This window comes from Dama dama, chromosome 6, assembly GCF_033118175.1.
Source record: "Dama dama isolate Ldn47 chromosome 6, ASM3311817v1, whole genome shotgun sequence".
Taxonomy (NCBI): domain Eukaryota; kingdom Metazoa; phylum Chordata; class Mammalia; order Artiodactyla; family Cervidae; genus Dama; species Dama dama.
Genome location: NC_083686.1, coordinates 4,365,661 through 4,387,395, shown reverse-complemented (window position 1 = coordinate 4,387,395; position 21,735 = coordinate 4,365,661). Strand labels below are relative to the sequence as shown.

Below are 21,735 nucleotides of genomic sequence, written 5' to 3'. Positions count from 1 at the left end.
AAATCCCTTAATTAATTGTATCTTCTCCCTCAGAGTCCATTATTCTAGAAATGTAGCTGGATTGTTGCATTTTCTATTTTTGCCCACAGGTTAAGAAAGAATAATCCTAGTACTAATTGCTCTTGAGATGGATCATTTCTATATTCAGCAGAACTTGTTTGTTCTTTCCGCCCACTTGTAATGTACTTTGCAGTATATCCCTGTTAGTTTAGCATTTCACTGCTTGGAAAGGCGAGCATCTGCAGTGTTTTCCTTTACCATAATCTTTAACAATAACAACTGACCCATCCTGCGTCCCTCAGGCATCTTGCTGCGTATACTGTATTTCAACAACCATTCACTTAACAGACATTAAATTAACTTTATATATAAGGAGTAGGGGTTAGTAATAATGGTGGGTGCACAAGTTCATGTCCACAAACTTCCTCAGATACCATAGTAAAAAGGGTGGGGTGTTTCAGTAAAATCTTTTCATGGAATAGAGAAAATGGTCTGACTAGAAATACTGCATTTAATGCACTTCTCTACGTTTTTACTCACCACATGAGTGCCCATGCCTTGCTGGGCACTGATGACGACAGGATGGTGGCGATAACTGGGGATGGACCCTGGGAGACAGCTGCCAGGTTAGGGGTCCCTGCCACACTCTGGCTGCAGAGTTTGGGGCAGAACAGCCTTGAAAGGAAACAAACAAGAGGCCGCAGAGGCAGGAGGGCCTGATGCTGGGAGCCAGGGGGGTGCAGTGAGGGGTGGGAGGAGATTAGACTGAGAAGGGTGAGCAGGAAGCTGGTTTGCAAGAACCTGTCATTGTGTTTCACTAGGGGATTGATATTTTAGTCCCAGAAGCAAGAAGACCTGCTGCTGTGTTTAGTCAGCAGTGCCAAATGGCAGCATTGTGGTGGGTGAGCTGGGTTGGGCAACTGAAAGCAGGAAGGGCAATGAGGAACATGTTGGCTGATGACCTAGTAGGAAAAAAAAAAGGATGTACTTAAGGTGACATTATGCTCATTTAATTTGTGCTACTCACTTAGAGGCAATTTACAGTTCCTCTGAGTTGTTAGAAGTGAATTTATTACTGAGGGCTCTCTTCAAATTCTAGCTGCATCTTTCATTCACACGCAGTCAAAAATCTGGCATACATTGGCTTAATTGGGGAGGAATGTCATGTATCTAGAAGTCTGGAATCAGGACCACCCCCGCCTAGTGCAGCAGAGCTTCCCTGGGGCTGGAGGGCAGAAGGTGAGCATCAGGTTTAGCAAACATCCTGTCCTATGTGTGGACATGTATGGATGTGAGAATTGGACCATAAGGAAAACTGAGCACCGAAGAATTGATGCTTTTGAACTGTGGTGTTGGAGAAGACTCTTGAGAGTCCCTTGGACAGCAAGGAGCTCCAACCAGTCCATTTTAAAGGAGACCAGTCCTGAATGTTCATTGGAAGGGCTGATGCTGATGCTGAAGCTCCAATACTTTGGCCATTTGACGTGAAGAATCAACTTATTGGAAAAGACCCTGATGCTGGGAAAGATTGAGGGCAGGAGGAGAAGGGGTTGACAGAGAATGATACAGTTGGATGACATTATCGACTCAATGGACATGAGTTTGGGCAAAGTCCTGGAGACAGTGAAGGACAGGGAAGCCTGACATTCTGCTGTCCATAGAGTCACAAAGAGTCAGAACCGACTGAGCGACTAAACAATGAGCAACAACCAAAGTAGAATTATTCTTTCCAGAAGTGAGGAAGGTGTTTCTGTTAACTCAGAAATCATATACTTCAATTGTAAATATATACTCATATGAAACAAGTCAAAGTATTTAAGTGTTAAATGCTATAGGACATTGAAAGGGATAAAACGTAGGACTGCTGCTGAGATTACAGTTGAGCACTTACGTGATCAGACTTGTTTGTGAACCTCCTCTGAGTTCTTTCTTCGCCGTAGGGAGTTGGGGACAGGGGTCCTGGCCGCTGTCAGCGTGCTGCATGTTTGCTCCTCCCTGTTCTGGTTCATGTTTAGGACACAGGACGTATAAAGGTCAGTGGAAACAGCATGTCTAGAATTACAAGGGGAATCCACCAGGAGCCAAAAGGATCCTGAAATTCTTTCCTGCTCACCCCAGGCTAGCACAGTTCCCGTAAGTCTCGTGCTGATGGGGAAGGTCATATTGGAAATGCCCTTTCATAGGAGAGGACCCAAGGGTCAGCCAGCCTCTCGGTAACTTTTCTGAGCCTCAAGGAGGAGGATGTGGCAGGGAGTCAGGGCAGGGAGCCACGGGAAGGTGCTGAGCTGACCTCCTGTGGCTCAGACTCTGCCCAGGAGGCATGCTCGAGAGCCCGCTGTAGGCAAGGGGGCGTGCCGCCTCCCTGGTCCCTGGGTCACACCCAGGGTGGCCTCACCTCCCCCATCCATTGGAGATCAGGTGACTCCACTTTGGGGGTGTTTGTTTCCTCACCCCTCAGTCCTTGAAATTAGCCTGACCTTGCAAGTGACTAGTTTTAGGATCCTGGCTTCAACTACTGGCCTTATTTGTCATGATGAATTCATGGCTTTTCTCAGTTTGGGTTAAAAGAAACAGAGAGCTCCTGAGGTCTAAGAAACAGGTCTGTACTTGTCCCAGCATCCCCGGACAAAGGGGTAGGAAGTGCAGCTGATCAGGCCCTCATCCAGGTCGAGGCTGACAGGCAGCCAGAGTGAAGTGTAAGCCTCTGATCTGGGCAGGGCTGGGAGCACCGTTGTGGCATCAGCTGATGACTGTGTAGTCCTGGACAACAGCCGCCTTCTAATATGTAGATACTGTAGTTGGTCACAGTCATTTTACTTTCACAAAGTGTTCTTTTTTTTTTATCTTTTTGGTTAAGATTACCATATTCTGATAAACGTATGCTTAGATAAACCAAGTATTCATTATAACCGCTTTTACCTGTAAATATAAACCACTTTTCTAATCCATCCCTCAAGGCCCAGGTCACCTTTCTCTGTGAATGCACTTCTGACAATTCCTGATGAAAACAATATCGTTGTTTTCCAAACTTGACCATATTTCTGCTCTTCATTATGGTTATTTGAATGTGTCTTTCCCAGTAATTTATAAGATGTTTAATGCCAGAAATCATATAATCATCTTAAAAATTTTTTAACTTATTTTTTTAAAATAATTTCAAACATCAGAAGAATTTAGAAGAATAGGGCAAAGAATTTCAGTCAGCCCCTATTGCTAACATTTTCCCACTTTCTGCTTATTTCTCCCCTCTCCTTTTGATGCCCATCTCTCCTACATGAATCAGCATATGATTTATTGATTGCATCTTCTCTAAGCCATAGGACAATTATAAAATCTGGGAAATTAACTCCAACACATTATGACCTAGTGTACTGTTGAGATTCAGTGATGTCCTCCATTGTAATTTTTTCCCTCGCCTAGGATCATGCATTGACTTTCGTGGTCATGTCTCTCTGTAATTTTCTTTAACCTGGAGTGGTTCCTCATCTTTCCTTTGTGTCTCATGACGTTGACATTTTTGAGGCGTACAGACCAGTTATCTTGCAGAGTGTCCCCTATTGTGGGTGCGTCTGTTTCCTCCTGTTTAGAGTGCACGTGGGCCTTAGGGCAGTAGCATCACGCAGGCGAAGAGCTTCCTTCTTGGTGCGTCACGGCGGACAGCGCGTGACAGCAGTCTGTTTGGTTCTTGTCGACGCTGACTCTGGTTGCGCCGGCGGCCGCCAGGTTTCTGCACGACGACGCTGAGCACCTTGCTGCGTGGTTTTCAGGCCACCTGTCCAGGGGAGACTTTATGAGTTTACCGTCCAGGATGGCTCCCACCTGGATCCACTGTCACTCTGTCACGACACGGTGATTCTTTCTGTGACTCAGTTATGCCCCGCTCCTTCAGTCGTCAATGTTCTGCTTGCAAGTGCCTTCATCTTGTTAGCGTTGGTGCCCCTGTGGTATAGAGAATGAACCGCAGGCCGCTTCCCACCACGTCTTGAATTGGTTTACTTTTTAAAAGAGGGTATTTGTGTATTTACTTGTTTAGTTTGCTGTTTATTTGGCTTGTCTTAGCCTCAGTCTTTCTTTGACCACCACATTTAAAAAGAAGCCTTCCATTCTCAGCCTTCTTTTCTGCTTTATTTTTCTTCATAACACTTGTTTAACCAGTGAAGTTGCTCGGTTGTGTCCGACCCTTTGCGACCCTGTGGATTGTAGCCTACCAGGCTCCTCCATCCATGGAATTTTCCAGGCAAGAGTACTGGAGTGGGTTGCCATTTCCTTCTTCAGGGGATCTTCCCGACCCAGGATTGAACCCAGGTCCCCCACATTATAGGCAGACACTTTACCGTCTGAGCCACCAGGGAAGCCCGTAATACTTGTTATACCCAGAATTGTAGGATTATTTGCCATGCTTTCTGTTTATTTGTAAGTCTTCTCTGCTGGAATATGCAGTTCACAAAGTTGGGGAGCTTGCCTGCCATGCTTTCTGCTGTATTCATAGCCCTTGAGACAGTTCGTGGGATGTAGGAGAGGCTCAGATATTTATTAAAGAAATGAACGGACCTGCGCTTCTTTGTCAGGCGTGTGACTTGTGTGGAGGGGGGTTGTGGTGGAGGTGAGCGCAGAGGCCGAAGCTGCACACTGGGGCCGCCCTTCGGAGAAGTGACTGAAGCTTCTTCCTCACCACCGCCGCCGTCTCTCCCATCTTGAAGTGTACACATTTCCACGGTGTCAAACGCATTCATAATGTTACGCAGCCATCATCCATCTCCGAACCCTCTCCATCTCATAAAGTGGAAACTTTATAAAATTCCCCTCCCCCAGCCGCAGGCAACCACCATCATCTCGGCTGGCCAAAAGGTTCATTGAGGTTGTTCCCCCCACCCCCCAAAATGTTAACATAAACCCGAGTGAACTTTTTGGCCAACCCAGTGCTTTCTGTCTTTATGATTTTTGACTACTCTTAGGGACCTCTTATCAATGGAATCATACGATACTTGTTTTTGTTTTTTTGTGTGTGTGTGACCGACTTATTTCACCGAGCATTGTCTCTTCAGGGTTCATCCGTATTGCAGCAGATGTCAGACTTTCCTTCCTTTTTAAGGCCAAGCAGTCTTCTGTCATGCGGATATGCCACATTTTGCATATCCATCCATCCAACAGTGGACACTTGCGTTTCTTGCATGTTTAAGCTTCTGTGAGCTGTACTGTTGTATGAACACAGGTATGCAAATATCTCATCAAGACACTGGTTTCAGCTTTGAGCAGTACCTGTCCAGAAGTGGAACTGCTGGGTCTGTGGTGGTTCTGCTTTTACACGAGAGCTGCACCAGTAATGAGTAGGCCTCCACTTCTCCACGTCCTCACCAACCATCGTTCTGTCCTGTTGGTTTGTTAGTTTTTAATAGTAGTCATCCTAATCGGAACCTTGTTTTCACTTACATTTTCCCTGATGAGTGATGATGCTGAGCATCTCTTCATGTGTTTACTGGTCATTTATGTGTATCTTCTTTGGAGACTCTCAAGTCTTTTTCCCATTTTTGAATCTCTTTTTGTTGTTGTTGAGTTCTAGATATTTTCTACAGGTTTTGGATACTAACCCCTTATCATATATGTGATCTGTGGCTATTTTCCCCTCCTCCTGTGGAGTTTGCCTTTTCACTCTATTCATTGTCTTTCGTTGCACTAAATTTAAAAAACTTCATGAGCCCATTTTATCTGTTTTCTCTTTTGTTACCTGTGTCTCTGGTGTCATATCCAAGAAATCTTTGCCCTACATTTCTTAGTTTTAGCTTTTAAGTATTAGGTCTTTGATCCATTGTGAATTAACTTTTGTATATGTTGTGTGTTCAAATTTCCTTCTTTTGCAGGTGGATATCTAGTTTTCCCAGCATCATTTGTTGAAAAGAGTGTCCTTTCCTCATTGAATGGCCTTGACACCCTTATTAAAAACATTTTGAGCATGACTGTAAGGGTCTGTTACTTGGCCGTCTGTTCTGGTCATTGGTCTGTATGTCTGTCTTTATGCCGGTACCTCACTGTCTCGATTTCTGTAGCTTTGTTATTAGTTTCTTTTCTGTTTTTTGGCCGTTCCATGTGGCATGTGGGATCTTAGTTCGCTGACCAGGGATAAGACTTGAGCCACCTGCATTGGAAGCACAGAGCCTGCATTGGAAGCACAAGAGTCTGCACTGGAAGCACAGAGTCTCCATTGGAAGCACAGAGCCTGCATTGGAAGCACAGAAGACCACTGGACTGCCAGGAAAGTCCCAGATGCAGTTTCTTTTAAATCCCTTAATTAATTGTATCTTCTCCCTCAGAGTCCATTATTCTAGAAATGTAGCTGGATTGTTGCATTTTCTATTTTTGCCCACAGGTTAAGAAAGAATAATCCTAGTACTAATTGCTCTTGAGATGGATCATTTCTATATTCAGCAGAACTTGTTTGTTCTTTCCGCCCACTTGTAATGTACTTTGCAGTATATCCCTGTTAGTTTAGCATTTCACTGCTTGGAAAGGCGAGCATCTGCAGTGTTTTCCTTTACCATAATCTTTAACAATAACAACTGACCCATCCTGCGTCCCTCAGGCATCTTGCTGCGTATACTGTATTTCAACAACCATTCACTTAACAGACATTAAATTAACTTTATATATAAGGAGTAGGGGTTAGTAATAATGGTGGGTGCACAAGTTCATGTCCACAAACTTCCTCAGATACCATAGTAAAAAGGGTGGGGTGTTTCAGTAAAATCTTTTCATGGAATAGAGAAAATGGTCTGACTAGAAATACTGCATTTAATGCACTTCTCTACGTTTTTACTCACCACATGAGTGCCCATGCCTTGCTGGGCACTGATGACGACAGGATGGTGGCGATAACTGGGGATGGACCCTGGGAGACAGCTGCCAGGTTAGGGGTCCCTGCCACACTCTGGCTGCAGAGTTTGGGGCAGAACAGCCTTGAAAGGAAACAAACAAGAGGCCGCAGAGGCAGGAGGGCCTGATGCTGGGAGCCAGGGGGGTGCAGTGAGGGGTGGGAGGAGATTAGACTGAGAAGGGTGAGCAGGAAGCTGGTTTGCAAGAACCTGTCATTGTGTTTCACTAGGGGATTGATATTTTAGTCCCAGAAGCAAGAAGACCTGCTGCTGTGTTTAGTCAGCAGTGCCAAATGGCAGCATTGTGGTGGGTGAGCTGGGTTGGGCAACTGAAAGCAGGAAGGGCAATGAGGAACATGTTGGCTGATGACCTAGTAGGAAAAAAAAAAGGATGTACTTAAGGTGACATTATGCTCATTTAATTTGTGCTACTCACTTAGAGGCAATTTACAGTTCCTCTGAGTTGTTAGAAGTGAATTTATTACTGAGGGCTCTCTTCAAATTCTAGCTGCATCTTTCATTCACACGCAGTCAAAAATCTGGCATACATTGGCTTAATTGGGGAGGAATGTCATGTATCTAGAAGTCTGGAATCAGGACCACCCCCGCCTAGTGCAGCAGAGCTTCCCTGGGGCTGGAGGGCAGAAGGTGAGCATCAGGTTTAGCAAACATCCTGTCCTATGTGTGGACATGTATGGATGTGAGAATTGGACCATAAGGAAAACTGAGCACCGAAGAATTGATGCTTTTGAACTGTGGTGTTGGAGAAGACTCTTGAGAGTCCCTTGGACAGCAAGGAGCTCCAACCAGTCCATCCTAAAGGAAATCAGTCCTGAATGTTCATTGGAAGAACTGATGCTGAAGTTGAAACTCCAGTACTTTGGCCACCTGATGCGAAGAACTGACTCATTGGAAAAGACCCGGATGCTGGGAAAGATTGAAGGCAGGAAAAGGGGACAACAGGATGAGATGGTTGGATGACATCACCGACTCAATGGACATGAGTTTGAGTAAACTCCAGGAGTTGGTGAAGGACAGGGAAGCCTGGCGTGCTGTGGTCCATGGGGTCGCAAAGAGTCGGACACGACTGAGCGACTGAACTGAACTGAACTGAACCACACGCTCCAGAGGGTGTGGTCCTTGCATTCCCGGCAGAAACCTTTTGGGGCGGGGGAGGTGCTTTATTTCAATTGTTCGCTTCTGATTGGTCATCTGCCTCTCTGTCAGCCAATCCTGTGGCCAGATGCATGAAACGTGCTGATTCCTATTCAGCTAATCAGGGCCCGGAGCTGGGAGGAGCCTTAGTCCCATTCAGGCGCTGGTGATTCTGGTGTTCCAGGACTGCTAAGGAGAAGGAGTGGGCGGCGACAGCAGACGTCACTGATCCTAGCTGTGTTTCAGAACGTGTTCTTTTTCTTCCTCCAGCTCTCAATTGCCTTTGTGATAGAAGACAGCAAGACAAAGTCAATCAGAACTCTAGCCTAAGTTCGTTCCCTCACGATAGTGACCGGATAAGTACCTGACAATAGGTTCTCAGCCATAGCTTCTTTGGGGACTTGATAATTGCATTTTATCTTCAAGGTTATGACTTTGAAAAGTCATAACTTGATTTACTGAATTCATTGTTGTTCAGCCGCTCAGTCGTGTCCGACGCTTTTGCGACATCGTGGCCTGCAGCATGCCAGGCTTTACTGAGTTTACCTAGTGAATATTCGGCACACACTTAATGTTATGTGTTCATGTCCAAGTGGACTTTTAATGAGTTTGCAGCATAGAAAATATAACAGTAGAAGTATAGAGCTTTTTTAAAAATACTGTGTTCTTTTAAAACCTAATTGCTAGTTTAATTCTAAAGGTTAGTAAGTCATAATACATTCACAAAGTAAATGAAGCTTAAAAACAGAAAAACGGAGCTCTCAAATATAGTAAGTGGAAAGAGCAGAATACATAACAGTTATCGCATATGCTAGTGTTTGTATAGCTTTACCTATAGACTTGATGTTGTTTCTTCATGAATTCAGCCTAAAATTACAAGGCAAAATAGCACTTAAATGAAAATTTGTAATAAGGTAGGCTCACTCTAACAGCTAACGTTGCTTGAGTCACAATTAATGTCAGGTTGCTTCATTCATTTTCATTATGTCAAAAGTTAAAACAAGAAGCAGAACCTCCGTTCCCACACAAGTCTGCACTGGGTATGTTGTGCAGTTTCCGCAACATCGTTCACTCCTTAACGCAGTGCAGAGGAAAATGTCCTATCTCGGAATCTGTGTAACTGTTCGCTGCAGAGCTCCCACTTCACTTTCACTTGGGAGTGATCTGCAATGTGATAACACGTTGAAAAGGCACATATCAAGAGAAGAAGAATTTTATAAATGCCTTCTAAGCAACAAATAGTTTCCATTAAACCCATGCCTGTTGATTAATACCAGTATTCGGCAGTATCTGTGTGAAAAGACATTTTCAAAGATGAGATACATAAAATCTTACAAATCAGCATTAACAGGGCAGTTAGGTAAGGGGAAAAAAAACAACAGGTTGGAAAGGAAAAACAAAAACTATTGACATGACGTGGCATTATATGTAGAAAATCCTAAGGAAGGAAATTAGAAAAATTAAATTTACAGTAGAATCAAAAAGAATTAAATTGCTAGGAATAAGTTTAACAAAAGAAGTCAAGATTTGCACACTAAAAGTTACAAACATTGTTGACAGAAATCAAAGAAAACCTAATAAGTAGAAAAGCATCCCATGTTCATGGTTAGAAAACTTAATATCCATCACGTCTCAGTGCTCCCTAAACTGATCTGCAGGTTCAGGGCAACCCCTGTCAGAATCCCAGCTGCCTTTGTTGCGGAAATTGATGAGCTGATCCTGAAATTCATGCAAAATGCAAGGGACCCAGAATAGCCAAAAGAATTTGAAAAAGAACAAAGTTGTAGGACTCACACTTCCAATTTTAAAACCTACTGCATGGCCCCTGTAAGCAAGACGGTTTGATCCTGGCCTACATGTGACTGGCTATAGGTAACAGAACTGAGAGTACAAAAATAAACCATTGTAATTTCCAGCTAGACCCTTCAGTGGGGAAAGAGTAGTCTTCAGAGAAAGGTGCTGGTAACCACGTGTAAAAGAATGAAGTTGGACTCCTGTCTCATACCACATATAAATATTAACTCAAAATGGATTACAGACTTACATGTAAGAGCTGAAACTGTAAAACTTAGGAGAAAACATAAATCTTTATGACTTCATAACTTGGGTTAGGCAGTGATTCTCTAGATAAGGTACCAAAGCACAAACACCAAAGAGGACATCAGTAAATTGACTTCATTACAGTGAGAAGCTTTTATACATAAAAGGACAGCATCAAGAAAGTGAATAGACAGGCCTGGCATCTCTTCAGAAGATTGAACCCTAGAGGTAACCATGTGACCCAGCAGTTCCACTCCTAGATATATCCCCAGCAAGACTGGAAATATATGTCCATAGAAAAACTTGTATTTGAATGTTCATAGCTGTATTATTCACAGTAGCCAAAAGGTGAGAAGAATTCAGATGTCCATCAGTGGATGAATGGATAAACAAAATATGGTACATCCATGTACTGAAACATTAGTCATAAAAGAGAATGAAGTACTGATAATATGCCACAACGTGCATGAGCCTTTCAAGTGTTACACTGACCTAGAGGAACCAGGCGGGAAAAGAAGTGGATTGTGTAATTTCATTTATACGAAATACCCAGCACAGCAAAGTCCATAGAGACAACAGGTTAGTAGTTAACGGTGAGCTGGGGGAGAAAGGAAACAGGATGTGACTGCTGGTGGGCACAGGCCTTCCAATTGGGGTGATGAAAAATGTTTTAAAAATAATGATGATTTTGTATTACCCTGTGAATTATACCCAAAACCCCTGAATTGTATATTTAAAAAGTAAATTCTGTGGTATGTGACAGACAAAGCAGGTACCAAACACTTGTTCTAGGCAAAGAGCTATTAGGAACTCTTTTCATTTCTCTATTCTTGACTTACAAGTTTTGCATTTGAAAAAAAAAACAAACAACTTTTGACCATTCAAGGAGTCTGACCTAGTTACAAGAAAAATTGTAGACTCCTCTTGCCGCTCACCAAGCGTCAGGCTTGGTGGTCTCTTTGCACATTTCTCTCAGACACTTGAATGCACATTAACAGGCGTGCATGTGTACTTGAACCAAAAATGAGATCATACTGTTGTAGGAACTGCTGCTCTTGAATATGTTGGGGATAGCTTCTCATGTCGATAGATGTGCTTCGTCATCTCCTTAATGGCTGTATCTTACTGCCTGGTCACTTATAACTTATTCACCAAGTCCTCCTCTCTTGACATTTAGGTTGTTTGTCCATGTTTGCTGTTGTTGAGAAATGTATGTTGAACATCACTATAGCAAAATCTGTGCATATTTTGGTGATTTTTTTTTTTTTTAGGCTAAATTCCCAAGAGTAATTGATCAGAAGTACATATACGTGTTTAAGATATTGGATGTGTATGGTCAAACTGCCCTCCCGAAGGACTGTGTGTCCATGTGAATTTTGAAAGTCTGTCTGTCTATGAAAACTTTGTTTGGACCTTTAAATGTGTTGTTAATCCTCCTGAGCTTAAACATGGCTTAAGTAGAGAAACGTGTTCGTAATGCTCAGTAAAGGGAAAGCCAGTCTCAGCAACTGAGACAGAAAGGAAGGAGCCCTCTTCTGAGTAATGACACAGACCGTCTCTACCTTTACTGTTTACACCGTGAGCAACAGAGCCAGGCTAAGACCATTCTCTGCCTTCAGAAGCTTTGACTCTACATTGTCATGGTTCCGTTCCCATCCTTGTGAAAGGACAAGCTCTATCTCCCGAAGATATCGCTGATAAGAAATGTCAGAGTCAGGTTTTAGATGTCATCTAGCCAAACACGGTAGATAAGCGGAAACAGACTAAGAGTTCTTACTTGGCCATCAGGCACATTTTCCCTTGGCAAATGGAATTCACACCACTCAGCCAGAAAATGTTTTTTGGGTTCATGAGATCCTCAGACATGCCCAAGAAATTATGTAAAAAGTATGTTAATTGCGATGAGTATGGAGAGAAGGGCCCTCCCACTCTTTACCTGGTGGCAGAAAAGTAATTTCTATGTATTTGATCAAAGTAAAGACTAGATAGGCAGTTGATGGTATATGAATTTGATCCTTAAAGATTTTTTGAATTAATTATTATTGTGCTTTTCCTTCTTTATTCCAGCTCATTTGTTAATTCATATCCATTTCCTGAGGGCTTACTGTAGGCCAGATATTCTTCTGAGTAGTTTTCTTAATTTGCCTTAGTCTTTCTTTCTAATCTCTTTTTTTCTAACTCTTGTCATATGTCCATTGGTTTTAATAGTAACTTACCAAATGAAAGGCAAAGTGAAGTAGCAGAGCAATTAAAAATATTCAAGTCCCAGTTTAGGGAAGTGAAGTAAACCTATTGGAATATTATGTAGCCAAAGAATTTGTAGTAACATGCAGGTAATGTTTACAATGGAGAAGGCAATGGCACCCCACTCCAGTACCCTTGCCTGGAAAATCCCATGGGCAGAGGAGCCTGGTGGGCTGCAGTCCATGAGGTCACGAAGAGTCGGACACGACGGAGCAACTTCACTTTCGCTTTTCACTTTCTTGCATTGGAGAAGGAAATGGCAACCCACTCCAGTGTTCCTGCCTGGAGAATCCCAGGGACGGGGGAGCCTGGTGGGCTGCCGTCTGTGGGGTCTCACAGAGTCGGACACAACTGAAGTGACTTAGCAGCAGCAACATTTACCATATAAGTGCAAAATTATACAGATAGTGTGAATTCAGTTGTGTTTTTTCTTTTTTTTTTAAGTGTGTGAAATTGTTCTAATTTTCACTGGTGGTAGGATCATGGAAGATTTGCTTTTTTCCTATTTTTCAAATTTTCCTTAGTTTTTATAACAGGCATTATATAATCAAGGGAAGAATAAGCTAAGAATACTAACATAGAATATTTTATATCTGTTGCTTTCTGGACTGCAAGATATAGAAATAGGAATGAACCTTCCAACTGTTAAATGTTAAAATCTGTTAGTAAGGGACTTTCCTGGCTGTCCAGGGGTTAGGACTTTGCGCAACCTTCCACTGAAGGGGTTCATGGGTTTGAAGATCCCCCTTGCCACGAGGCATGGCCAAAAAAAAAAGCTAATAATGTGAACACTTGCTATTGACAGGTGGGAAGTACAGAAAAGAGGACATTTGTGTGTATAGTTTTTAATACTGAAATTTAAATAACACTGAAATTTGCATATGAATGTCTGAGTTGTTTTTTAGCATTTACTACAAATATAAATGGGTCAGATTTATTGAGATCATAAACCCTAAATAATAATCTAATAGTAATCTCAGTAATAGGTACTAAAACGATGGGTTATCCTGAATAATCTGATTGATGATTGATTATTGTTCTGATTGACAGCATTCTATGGCCTCATAATTTATTAATGTGTACCAACTTGTGAATGAAGATATTTGTAGGGGAAATGTGTGTGTAAGTATGTGGGATATAATAAGTGTTTGAAACTTTATGTTGATCACTGAAACTGGTCTTAATTTTATTTCAGGAGAATGACATCTTCCTGGGCTGGGAAAAAGGAGCTTATAAGAAATGGGGAAAGAGTAAGAGAAAGGGCTCAGATCTAACTCTAGAAGAAATGAAAAAACAGGCTGCTGTCCAGTGTCTGCGATCTGCTTCTGATGAAGTGAGTTTACATTTGGTTTCTAATACCTAGGGGAGGAAAAAGGGGGAGGTGTTTCTTAAAAGTTTATAAATAATACATCTTGACCAAAAAAAAATACAGCTTAGAAAAATAAAGTACTCATTATCTTACCACTGTTATGTAAACATTATCATGTTTTCCTTTATAGCATTTTTCTGTATGTATTGAGTTTTCTGTAATGTGTTTTTTTTTTTAAGTACTGTTGTGATTAGAGAATACCTCATTTTATATCTTTTCCCCACTCAACATATACTTCATTTTGTTATTACATTACCTTTTAGTGGCTAAGTTATATTATCCAGTAATATTCCAATAGCCATCTGGTATGCTGTTTGTTATTGGGTATTTAGATGGCTTTTTATTTTTTGTTACACTATCTAGAATGTTTTCATGTGTGCTTTTTCCACATCTCTATTATTTCTTTTGGATATATTGCTAAAAGTGTGATAATGATTCTAACAAGATCACTATATTTGCTTGATTCATAACTTTTTGTTTGTTTTTAAAGAAAATACCATAGGATGATGTTATTGCTCTTTTACCATTTCCTGTAAAATATTTCTCATGTCCTTCAGCAACCTGAAATAGAATAGTTGTAGAGTATAATCACCTATTTAAATTCGTGCTACAAATTCTTACTTTATTACTCACTATAAGATGTAATCTCTAAAAAAAAAAAAAGATGTAATCTCTACAACTACTTAGAAAATTATTTTGTTTTTACCATGCTATTTGACCTAGGTGCTTTTCGGTGCCTTTATAATACAGAGTTAAACTGAGAAGATTCCTACAGGGTGTCTGTAGAGAGGCTTCTGGCCTTCAGAAACTTCCTCCCTAAATTATCTAGTGGTCTGATGTTGGGGTAGCCAGCTTTGCTACACTTGATAATCCGCATATTCTGTCTGACTGCCACCTTCCATGCGCGCCTTGTCAAGCTCGATCCGCACTTCCCAGCCGTGTGTTCTCATCCTGCTTAGAGCGGCCTGTGGGAGCCCTGTCTGTGCATTCCCGTCTTCCCTTCACAGCTGCGCCAGGACTCTTGAGTTCCCCGTTCCCCTGCTTTGCTTCTCCTGGTGCCCAGCAGAGTGCGTGCCTGTCATGTGGAAGGTACTGACCGTCTCTTGAGCTGAATGAACCCCAGTCGCTGAATGAAGAGTTTGGTTTTCGCCCTGTCCTCCTCTTTCCTCTCCCTCTCCCCCTTCGACATTGTTAACTTCAGATTTCTTGAAGCTGTGGCCTCATAGACTGTGGGGTAGGAGTTTGGAAATTACCGCTCCGGTGGCTGTCTTAGGAACCTTTTCATTACAGAGAGTAGAAACATAATTAACCTTGTTTAAGACAAAGTGGAAATATACGTGAAGGAGACAAGGGTCTCTCCCTGAAACCCAGTGCTGGAAATGCAGCAGCCTGAGCTGGGAGCCAAATGATTGACAGCCAAAGTTATTGTGTCTAATGACCTACAGTCTCTCATCTGCTCCTCTCCCTGTTTCTGGGTCGTTCCTTCTCTACCTGAAGTCTGGTACCCAAGCCCGTTCAGTTAGAGGGAGAATCTGATTGGCTGGACTTGGGCCAGTTGTCCACCTCTGGTTTGATAATCTGCATCAAGGGGACAGAGTTGCCTGGAGCAGGGGCTGAGTGATAGGCAGTCCTCAGAGAAAAGGAGGTGGTTGGACAGTTACCCAAAAAGTGTTTCCTGTGTGACCCTGAAGGGGGTAGTAGATTGGGAGAGGAATTCAGAGTTTTTAAAGGAATTCAAAATGCAGATAGCTCTTAAAAGTGAGAGGTTAGTTCAGGTAAATTCTCTGGGCAAAATCCAAAGACGCTACTGCTGAGTCATGGCTGGGAGGAAAATCTGAGTAGGGAGTTTCAATCTGGGAAAGGATCTTATTTCTGCTTTGGAGCAAAGTTGCTGAGAAATGACTCTAGCCTTTAACTCATGGCGAAGTGGAGCGAAAGATGAGGAGCTAGGCCAGTGGGCAGAGGGGGAGTAGAGACAGCTGACGTGCAGTACAGGGCCCTGTCCTCCTGCAGTGAGGAGCCCGTGGGGTCTGGGGGTGCCCACCGGAGGTCGAGGTCAGGCAGAGAGGACAGTGCAGGGAACTGTTGCTTTAGCCTGGCTGTCAAAGGTGGGGTTTTTGTTTTCAAAACCAGTGAAGCATACCTGTCTTCTTTCCTTCTCCTTTTATTAAAAACCGTTGCATTGCTTTTTCCTAACAAGGATTTTTTTTCCCTAATCTTATCAAATGAAAGTTGGCTGAGGAAGTGGAAGTACCAGGCATTCACCAGGAGCTTGGTGTAGGCCGTTTGCAAGCCCCCTGGTTTTCTTTGCAGGATCTGCTTCACTGAAAAGGAAAGAGCGGAGAAGGCCCCACGTGGGGAGCTACAGCACAGATGTCTTCTATTTCGGCCACAGTGTATGTTGTATGCGGGGGGGTTGTTCCTTCCCCGAGTACCGAGGACGGTGACGTTTGCGCTTCTGTGCTTCGCTCGCTCCCGCGCAGGTCTAATACCAGCTGCACGCCCTTCTCAGCGCAGCGCCCTGCGGTCACTGCGAACCGATGAGAGCCAGAGCCATGAACAAGTTCACAGTCTGATCGAGTGTTAGACGCAGTGTTAGAGACGTAATCACGAGACGGGGATGCAGGTGGTGCTCTCACCCTGTTAGGGGGGTGGACAGGTAGCGGTGACGTCACCTGTCACATGTGAGATGAGTTCTTGTTTCTTGCCTGTGTGCACACGTGACCACTGCAGCTGCAGCGCTGGCTGTTCTGTAAAAGCGTCCGCCGTCCTCAGACTCTCGACTGCGTCGTGATTTAAGCAGAACGGCGGCCTTCTCTGACTGCACTTTGCATCCCTGTGATGTGATTCTTGTCCCCCTTTCATCCCTGGCATCAAGGTGTACCCACATCACAGCAGGCCTCTGGACCTGCTCCGCTCTGTAGTCATCTGAGAAGTGTTCAAAACCATAGGCAAGTTCAGTTATGTCAGAACTTTGTACATTGGTTATAGTTTGGCAGCACCGTGAAGATGTGCGAGCCGTTGGCTTACTCCTCCAGGGGACCCTCCTCTGTAATGGACTTGGCTGTTTGTCAGGTCCAAGCTGAAACTGCCTTTGCTGCAGTCTTCATTCACACATGCAGGTAGCATGGAATTCTCTGGTACTCATTGTTTTCTATAACATTTTGCATTCGCTTCAAGTGCAGCTGGTCCCAGGGCCGTAGAGGAATGGTGCTGTGACTCAGTGGTGGCCCCTGGACGTCCCCCAGTGGCGTTTCTCGCACGTGATGTCAGCCTGAGCTGCTTGTTTCTGTCACCGGTGGACACGGCACGTGCCTGCTGTGGTTAAGTGGACATGGACCCCCTTTCCCCCTTTCCAGAATAGAGTTGAACTGTGCCAGCGATTGTTTCTTGAATCCTCAAGTTTCCTTCATTTTGTTTTCCTTCTGCAGAGTTAGAGCTTTTTGTATCATTTTGCTTTTGTCTTTAATAATTATATTTGTTTCATTTTTATTGAGCTACTTAAAACTGAATCAAAGCTAGTATTTCATCTCCCATTTGGGGAGTGATTAGGATATTAGAAACTCAACAAGGGCCCTGTTTGGGGAAGAAATAAAGTTAGAATGCAATGATCACTTACTATAAGGTAGTTCAGTTAACTTAGTTTTTATTTTTCAATATATATTTTTCATTTTTTATTTTTTTTTCCATTTATTTTTATTAGTTGGAGGCTAATTACTTACAATATTGTAGTGGTTTTTGCCATACATTGACATGAATCAGCCATGGATAACTTAGTTTTGAAAGTAACTGCACGCTGCTTACTGCGGGTCCCTGACTTGATCTGAGGTTATTTAAAGAGCCTTGTAGAGAATCTATGTCTTTGGTACCGTGGAGTCTCATTGCAGTTGCTCATATTCTCTCACTGAGCTAAGTTCACCAGTGACATTCTTCTTGCCAGTAAAAGTTCATAGTACATCTCAGTATTTTGCATATGTATTATTTATTTGCTCTACAGAGATGTGTATAAAAAACACATAAGGCTGTTCATGGCGGTTTACTGTCAGGGTGGATTTTGACCAGGTACGTTGTTCCTTTGCCTGCCAGCACCTGGACTTAATTCATTCTGGATAACAGAGCATCCGACACGTGCAGGGCCCCGTCTGGGTGCCCTGTGTGCCCCGCGCGCGGTGATGCCGTGCTCCCTCCACAGGCCAGACCCCCGAGAAGCCCGTGGGCTTTAAAGCTGAGATGTTCCTGGTTGCTGTGTTTCACAGCCAGCCCTGCCCACGGAAGCCCAGGCCTTATCTCCTTGGGCAGAGATGGAGCTGGGCCTTCAAGGAAGCCCATAGGCCCTTATGAGGGCTCCGGCTTTTCCTCTGAGAAGCCTCTAATGTTGGAGAGTTTGGAGCAGAGGAGTAATGCAACTTGACTTAACCTGCTAATAGCGTGCCGCTGGCTGTTACATGAAGAGTGCATGGGCCGGGTGAGGCCGGGTAGGTTCCTAGGCAGAGGTAGACCCAGAAAGCAGGTGAGAGGCTGTTACAGGAGTCCAGAAGGCCACCGACGATAAGGCCTGGTTGGATTCTAAATATATTTGGAAGCAGAGCTGACAAGATCAGGTGTGGGGTGGGGCCGCGGTTCCCAGCCGTTTTGGTACTGGGGAACGGTTTAGCGGAAGACAGCTTTTCCTCCTGATGGGGTTGGGGGTGGGGGGATGGTTCAGGCCATCATGTGAGCCATGGGGAAGGCAGATGAAGCTCTGCCCCCCGCCACCTCCTGCTGTGCGGCCCCCAGCCCCGGGGGGTGCCACCCCTGCAAGGAGCGCAGAATCAAGGCAGACAGACCTGAGCAACTGCAGGAGTGGACTCTTCCCTTACCAAGGAAAGGGAATTCGGGAAGGAATACTAGCTCTGAGTGGATGGGTATGAATTAAGACTTGAACGTGAGGTGCCTGGGAGAGCCAGCAGAGATCTTGAAAACGCAGTTGGATACGTGTGTCTGGGGTGCAGGGGCTGGTGATCTCAGCAGGGAGCATCGTCCCGGGGGTGCCGGGTCTTTTTGTCTCTTTAGGAAAATGTGGGGATTTTTATAGGAAATTTCCTGAACTATTAAATGCTCTAAGCGAGGGTGTGAAAAAGGAAACAAATGAGACGGGCTGCTATAACAATGTGAGGCTGAGGGCATAAAAAGAGGCATATGGGGGCTACTGTCTGGAGCCCGGAGCAGCGTTGCGCCCCTGTGGACGCGGCTGGGGAAGCATGGAGCTGTGAGCACGGCTTGAGCCCCCCACGTCCCCTCCCTGGGTGCGCCCCCTCTGTCTCTCTCTGTGGGCACCGCCACGCGGGACCTGTTCATCTCCCGTGCACGTCTGTATCCTTCTACTGAATGTTCCGTGAGACGATAACCAAAGCCGGACTCTTCTGCATGTAAACTTTAAAGGAGCGGTATCGTCCTGTATGTATTTTACAACTTGTTTTTAGTTACCGTTTTGAGAGATTTTATCTATGTTGATGGTACAACCTTATTTCTTTGACTGCTCACTGTCCACTGTGACACTTATAAAGCTGTTTCTTCTCCGGGTCCTGGCCCTTTCAGGGGCTTCCCAGTTCTGACCGTGGTAAAGACCGCAGCGGGGACTGTTTCTGAGTCCCCATCCCGTGCAGCGCTTTTGCTCAAGGATGTCCTCCGTCCTCAGCCTGCTGCACTCCAGTCAGCTGTTTTTTCAGCATCTTCTGGCATCACAGGCTGAGTGTCTGATGACAGCTGCGGACCTCACCAGAAAGACTGTCTTCTCTTACCTGCCTCCGTGGTCTGTGGAAGGCGCCTCTCTCCTCCTCTGCAGCACGGACTAGAGCTCACAGCGCAGTGAGAGCTGGGGACGCCCGTGGGCGGGTGTGTGTGGACCCCCCTGCGCTCAGGGGTGGAACTCCAGCCCCCCCCCCCCCCCCCCCCGGGAGGGCAGACAGCCTTTTGCGCGTTTGGGCTTTTTCTAAAGTTCCTCGCTCTCGGACGTGTTCTCACCCTCGGGCCCGTGTGTCCCGCCGCTTCCTGTAGCACCGTGCATGTGACACCCGCCACGCGCTGGTACGCCTCCGCGGCCACCGGAAGGCCTGGCGCCGAGCCCTGGCGTACATTCTGGGCGCGCTCCCCGCTCTCCCGTCTGTTTCTTCCTGAACGGTGCTGTGGGCCGGGCTGGGCCCCGCTGGGCAGCCCCGAGCCGGTCCTGTGTGAGGGGTCAGCCGGTTGCCGCCCACGGAGCGGGGACCCGACCATCCGGGCTTGCCCTCCTGGCTTGTCCAGCGCCTCCGCAGGGCCGGCTCAGCGCTGAGACCCTCTCCGCACGAGGCTGGGGCTCTGCTGATGGCCGATGGAGTCCGGAGTCGGCATCCCCAGAGGACAGGCGTCGCCCCTGCCGGTGACTCGCCGAGGAGTCCCCGTAGACCTGTGGGGCGAGTCCCCGAGACCTGGTCCCCAGAGTGCACAGTGTGCGGCTCCGCCGCCCCGTCGGTACTTCTGGAGACGGGGAGCCAGGCAGGCGCAGCGCCCCGCAGCTCTGTGGGGAAGCGTGAGACCTCACGGTGAAACCGGAGGCTGGCGGGTGCATCCGCGGGGCTCTCTTCTCCCTGGCTGCCACAGCTCTGAAGACGGGGGGCGCCTCACTGAGGGGAAGGTTGCTGCAGAGAAACAGTCACGTGGCAGGATGGTCTCCTGAAAGTCCTAAACGTGACAATAGGAATGAAAGGCTGGAAGAAGGGTGGGAAGGTATAGCTGAGGAAGTCAACCAGGAAGTAGACCCAAAAATGAAGCAGCGGTAAATAGAAAAGATAGAAGAAGTTAGGGGATCAGTACAAGAAGTCAGCTTCCCTGGTGGCTCAGATGGTAAAGAATCTGCCTGCAATGCGGGAGACCCAGGTTCAATCCCTGGGTTGGGAGGTTCTCCATGAGAAGGGAATGGCAACCCACTCCAGTATTCTGGCCTGGAGAATTCCGCTGACAGAGGAGCCTGGTGGGTTACAGTCCGTGGAATCGCAGTCGGGCACGACTGAGCAGCTAACACATAAGAAGTCAAAAACCCAGCTATTTGGAAGTGGTATTCTTAGCATTTTCCCGGTGTGGAAAGTAAGGCTTCAATAGGGGAATAACTTACCGGTGGTCCTGTGGCTAACCCTGAGGCGAAATTCAGACCCACGTCTGTTTGACTCCGCCCCCACCCCCGGTCCCGCACGGAATGGGCAGCTGAGTGCCTCTGCATGTCACACCGGTCAGTGATCACAGGGCTGGTGTGGGGCTGTCCGTCCAGCATTTAGGGGATGTCCAGTCTGAAAAGGTTCTCCGTAAAAGGTTAGCCTTTGAGATGATTAACATGAAACCCACAGAAACCTTTGTGGAGAGGAGGGATAACCAGGCAGGACAAGTCAGACTGCCTTTGCTTTCTTGATGCTAAAGATTAAAGTCCTTAGCTGAGCAGGATGGGAAGAGAGGAGGAGGAAGCCCCGTGCTGTGGGATGGGAATGGAAGTTTGTCAGGAAACGAGTGAAAAGGCTTTCCCAGAAGCCGGGGGACGGTTTGTTGCTGAGGGTCTGACCGGGCTCCCTCATCCCGGAAGTGCCCCTGGGTCCACCCTGGGCCTGAGGGGAGTGAAGGCGGCAGGGCCCCACCGTGGGGTGCAGGCAGGACCCAGAGGACCTTGCGTTCTCTGGATCAGGTCGGTTTCTCATCCTTAATCGTGCAACCTCAAGCTCAGAGCAAAAATCCCAAGGTGTTTGAAAAGCGATGAATCCAAAAATGAGACTCTGGAAAATGAAAATCATACCCACCATCTAGAGAGGCACCAGTATTCGAGTGACTAACGTGACAGGCATGCTCGCCTTGGTTTACTCTCGAGAACCTTGAGATGGGGGTGTTTGGAGACAAGGAGCAGGCCTGCACTCGGCCGCCCAGCAAGTGTGGGCAGGGCCGGGGACCCAGGCCCAGGTCCATCGCTCTGGGCCGTCTCCTGAGACGTGGGAGTTAGTGGAGTGTAAGCTCCACGGGGGCGGCGGGCTCATCTCGCAGGCTGTTCTGAGTGAGGGAGGAATA

General features: G+C 45.7%; 1 protein-coding gene across 4 annotated transcripts in view; it reads left to right on the top strand.

Annotated features, from left to right (window-relative positions):
• The window catches only part of KIAA0232 (KIAA0232 ortholog), an 87,407-nt gene that overhangs the window by 41,001 nt on the left and 24,671 nt on the right, over positions 1-21,735 (top strand). For all 4 annotated transcript variants that reach the window (XM_061145445.1, XM_061145446.1, XM_061145448.1 and 1 more), the window contains one exon: positions 13,501-13,638. In XM_061145445.1, coding sequence (XP_061001428.1) covers positions 13,501-13,638 — 138 coding nt within the window. The remainder of the gene's footprint in view (positions 1-13,500; positions 13,639-21,735) is intronic.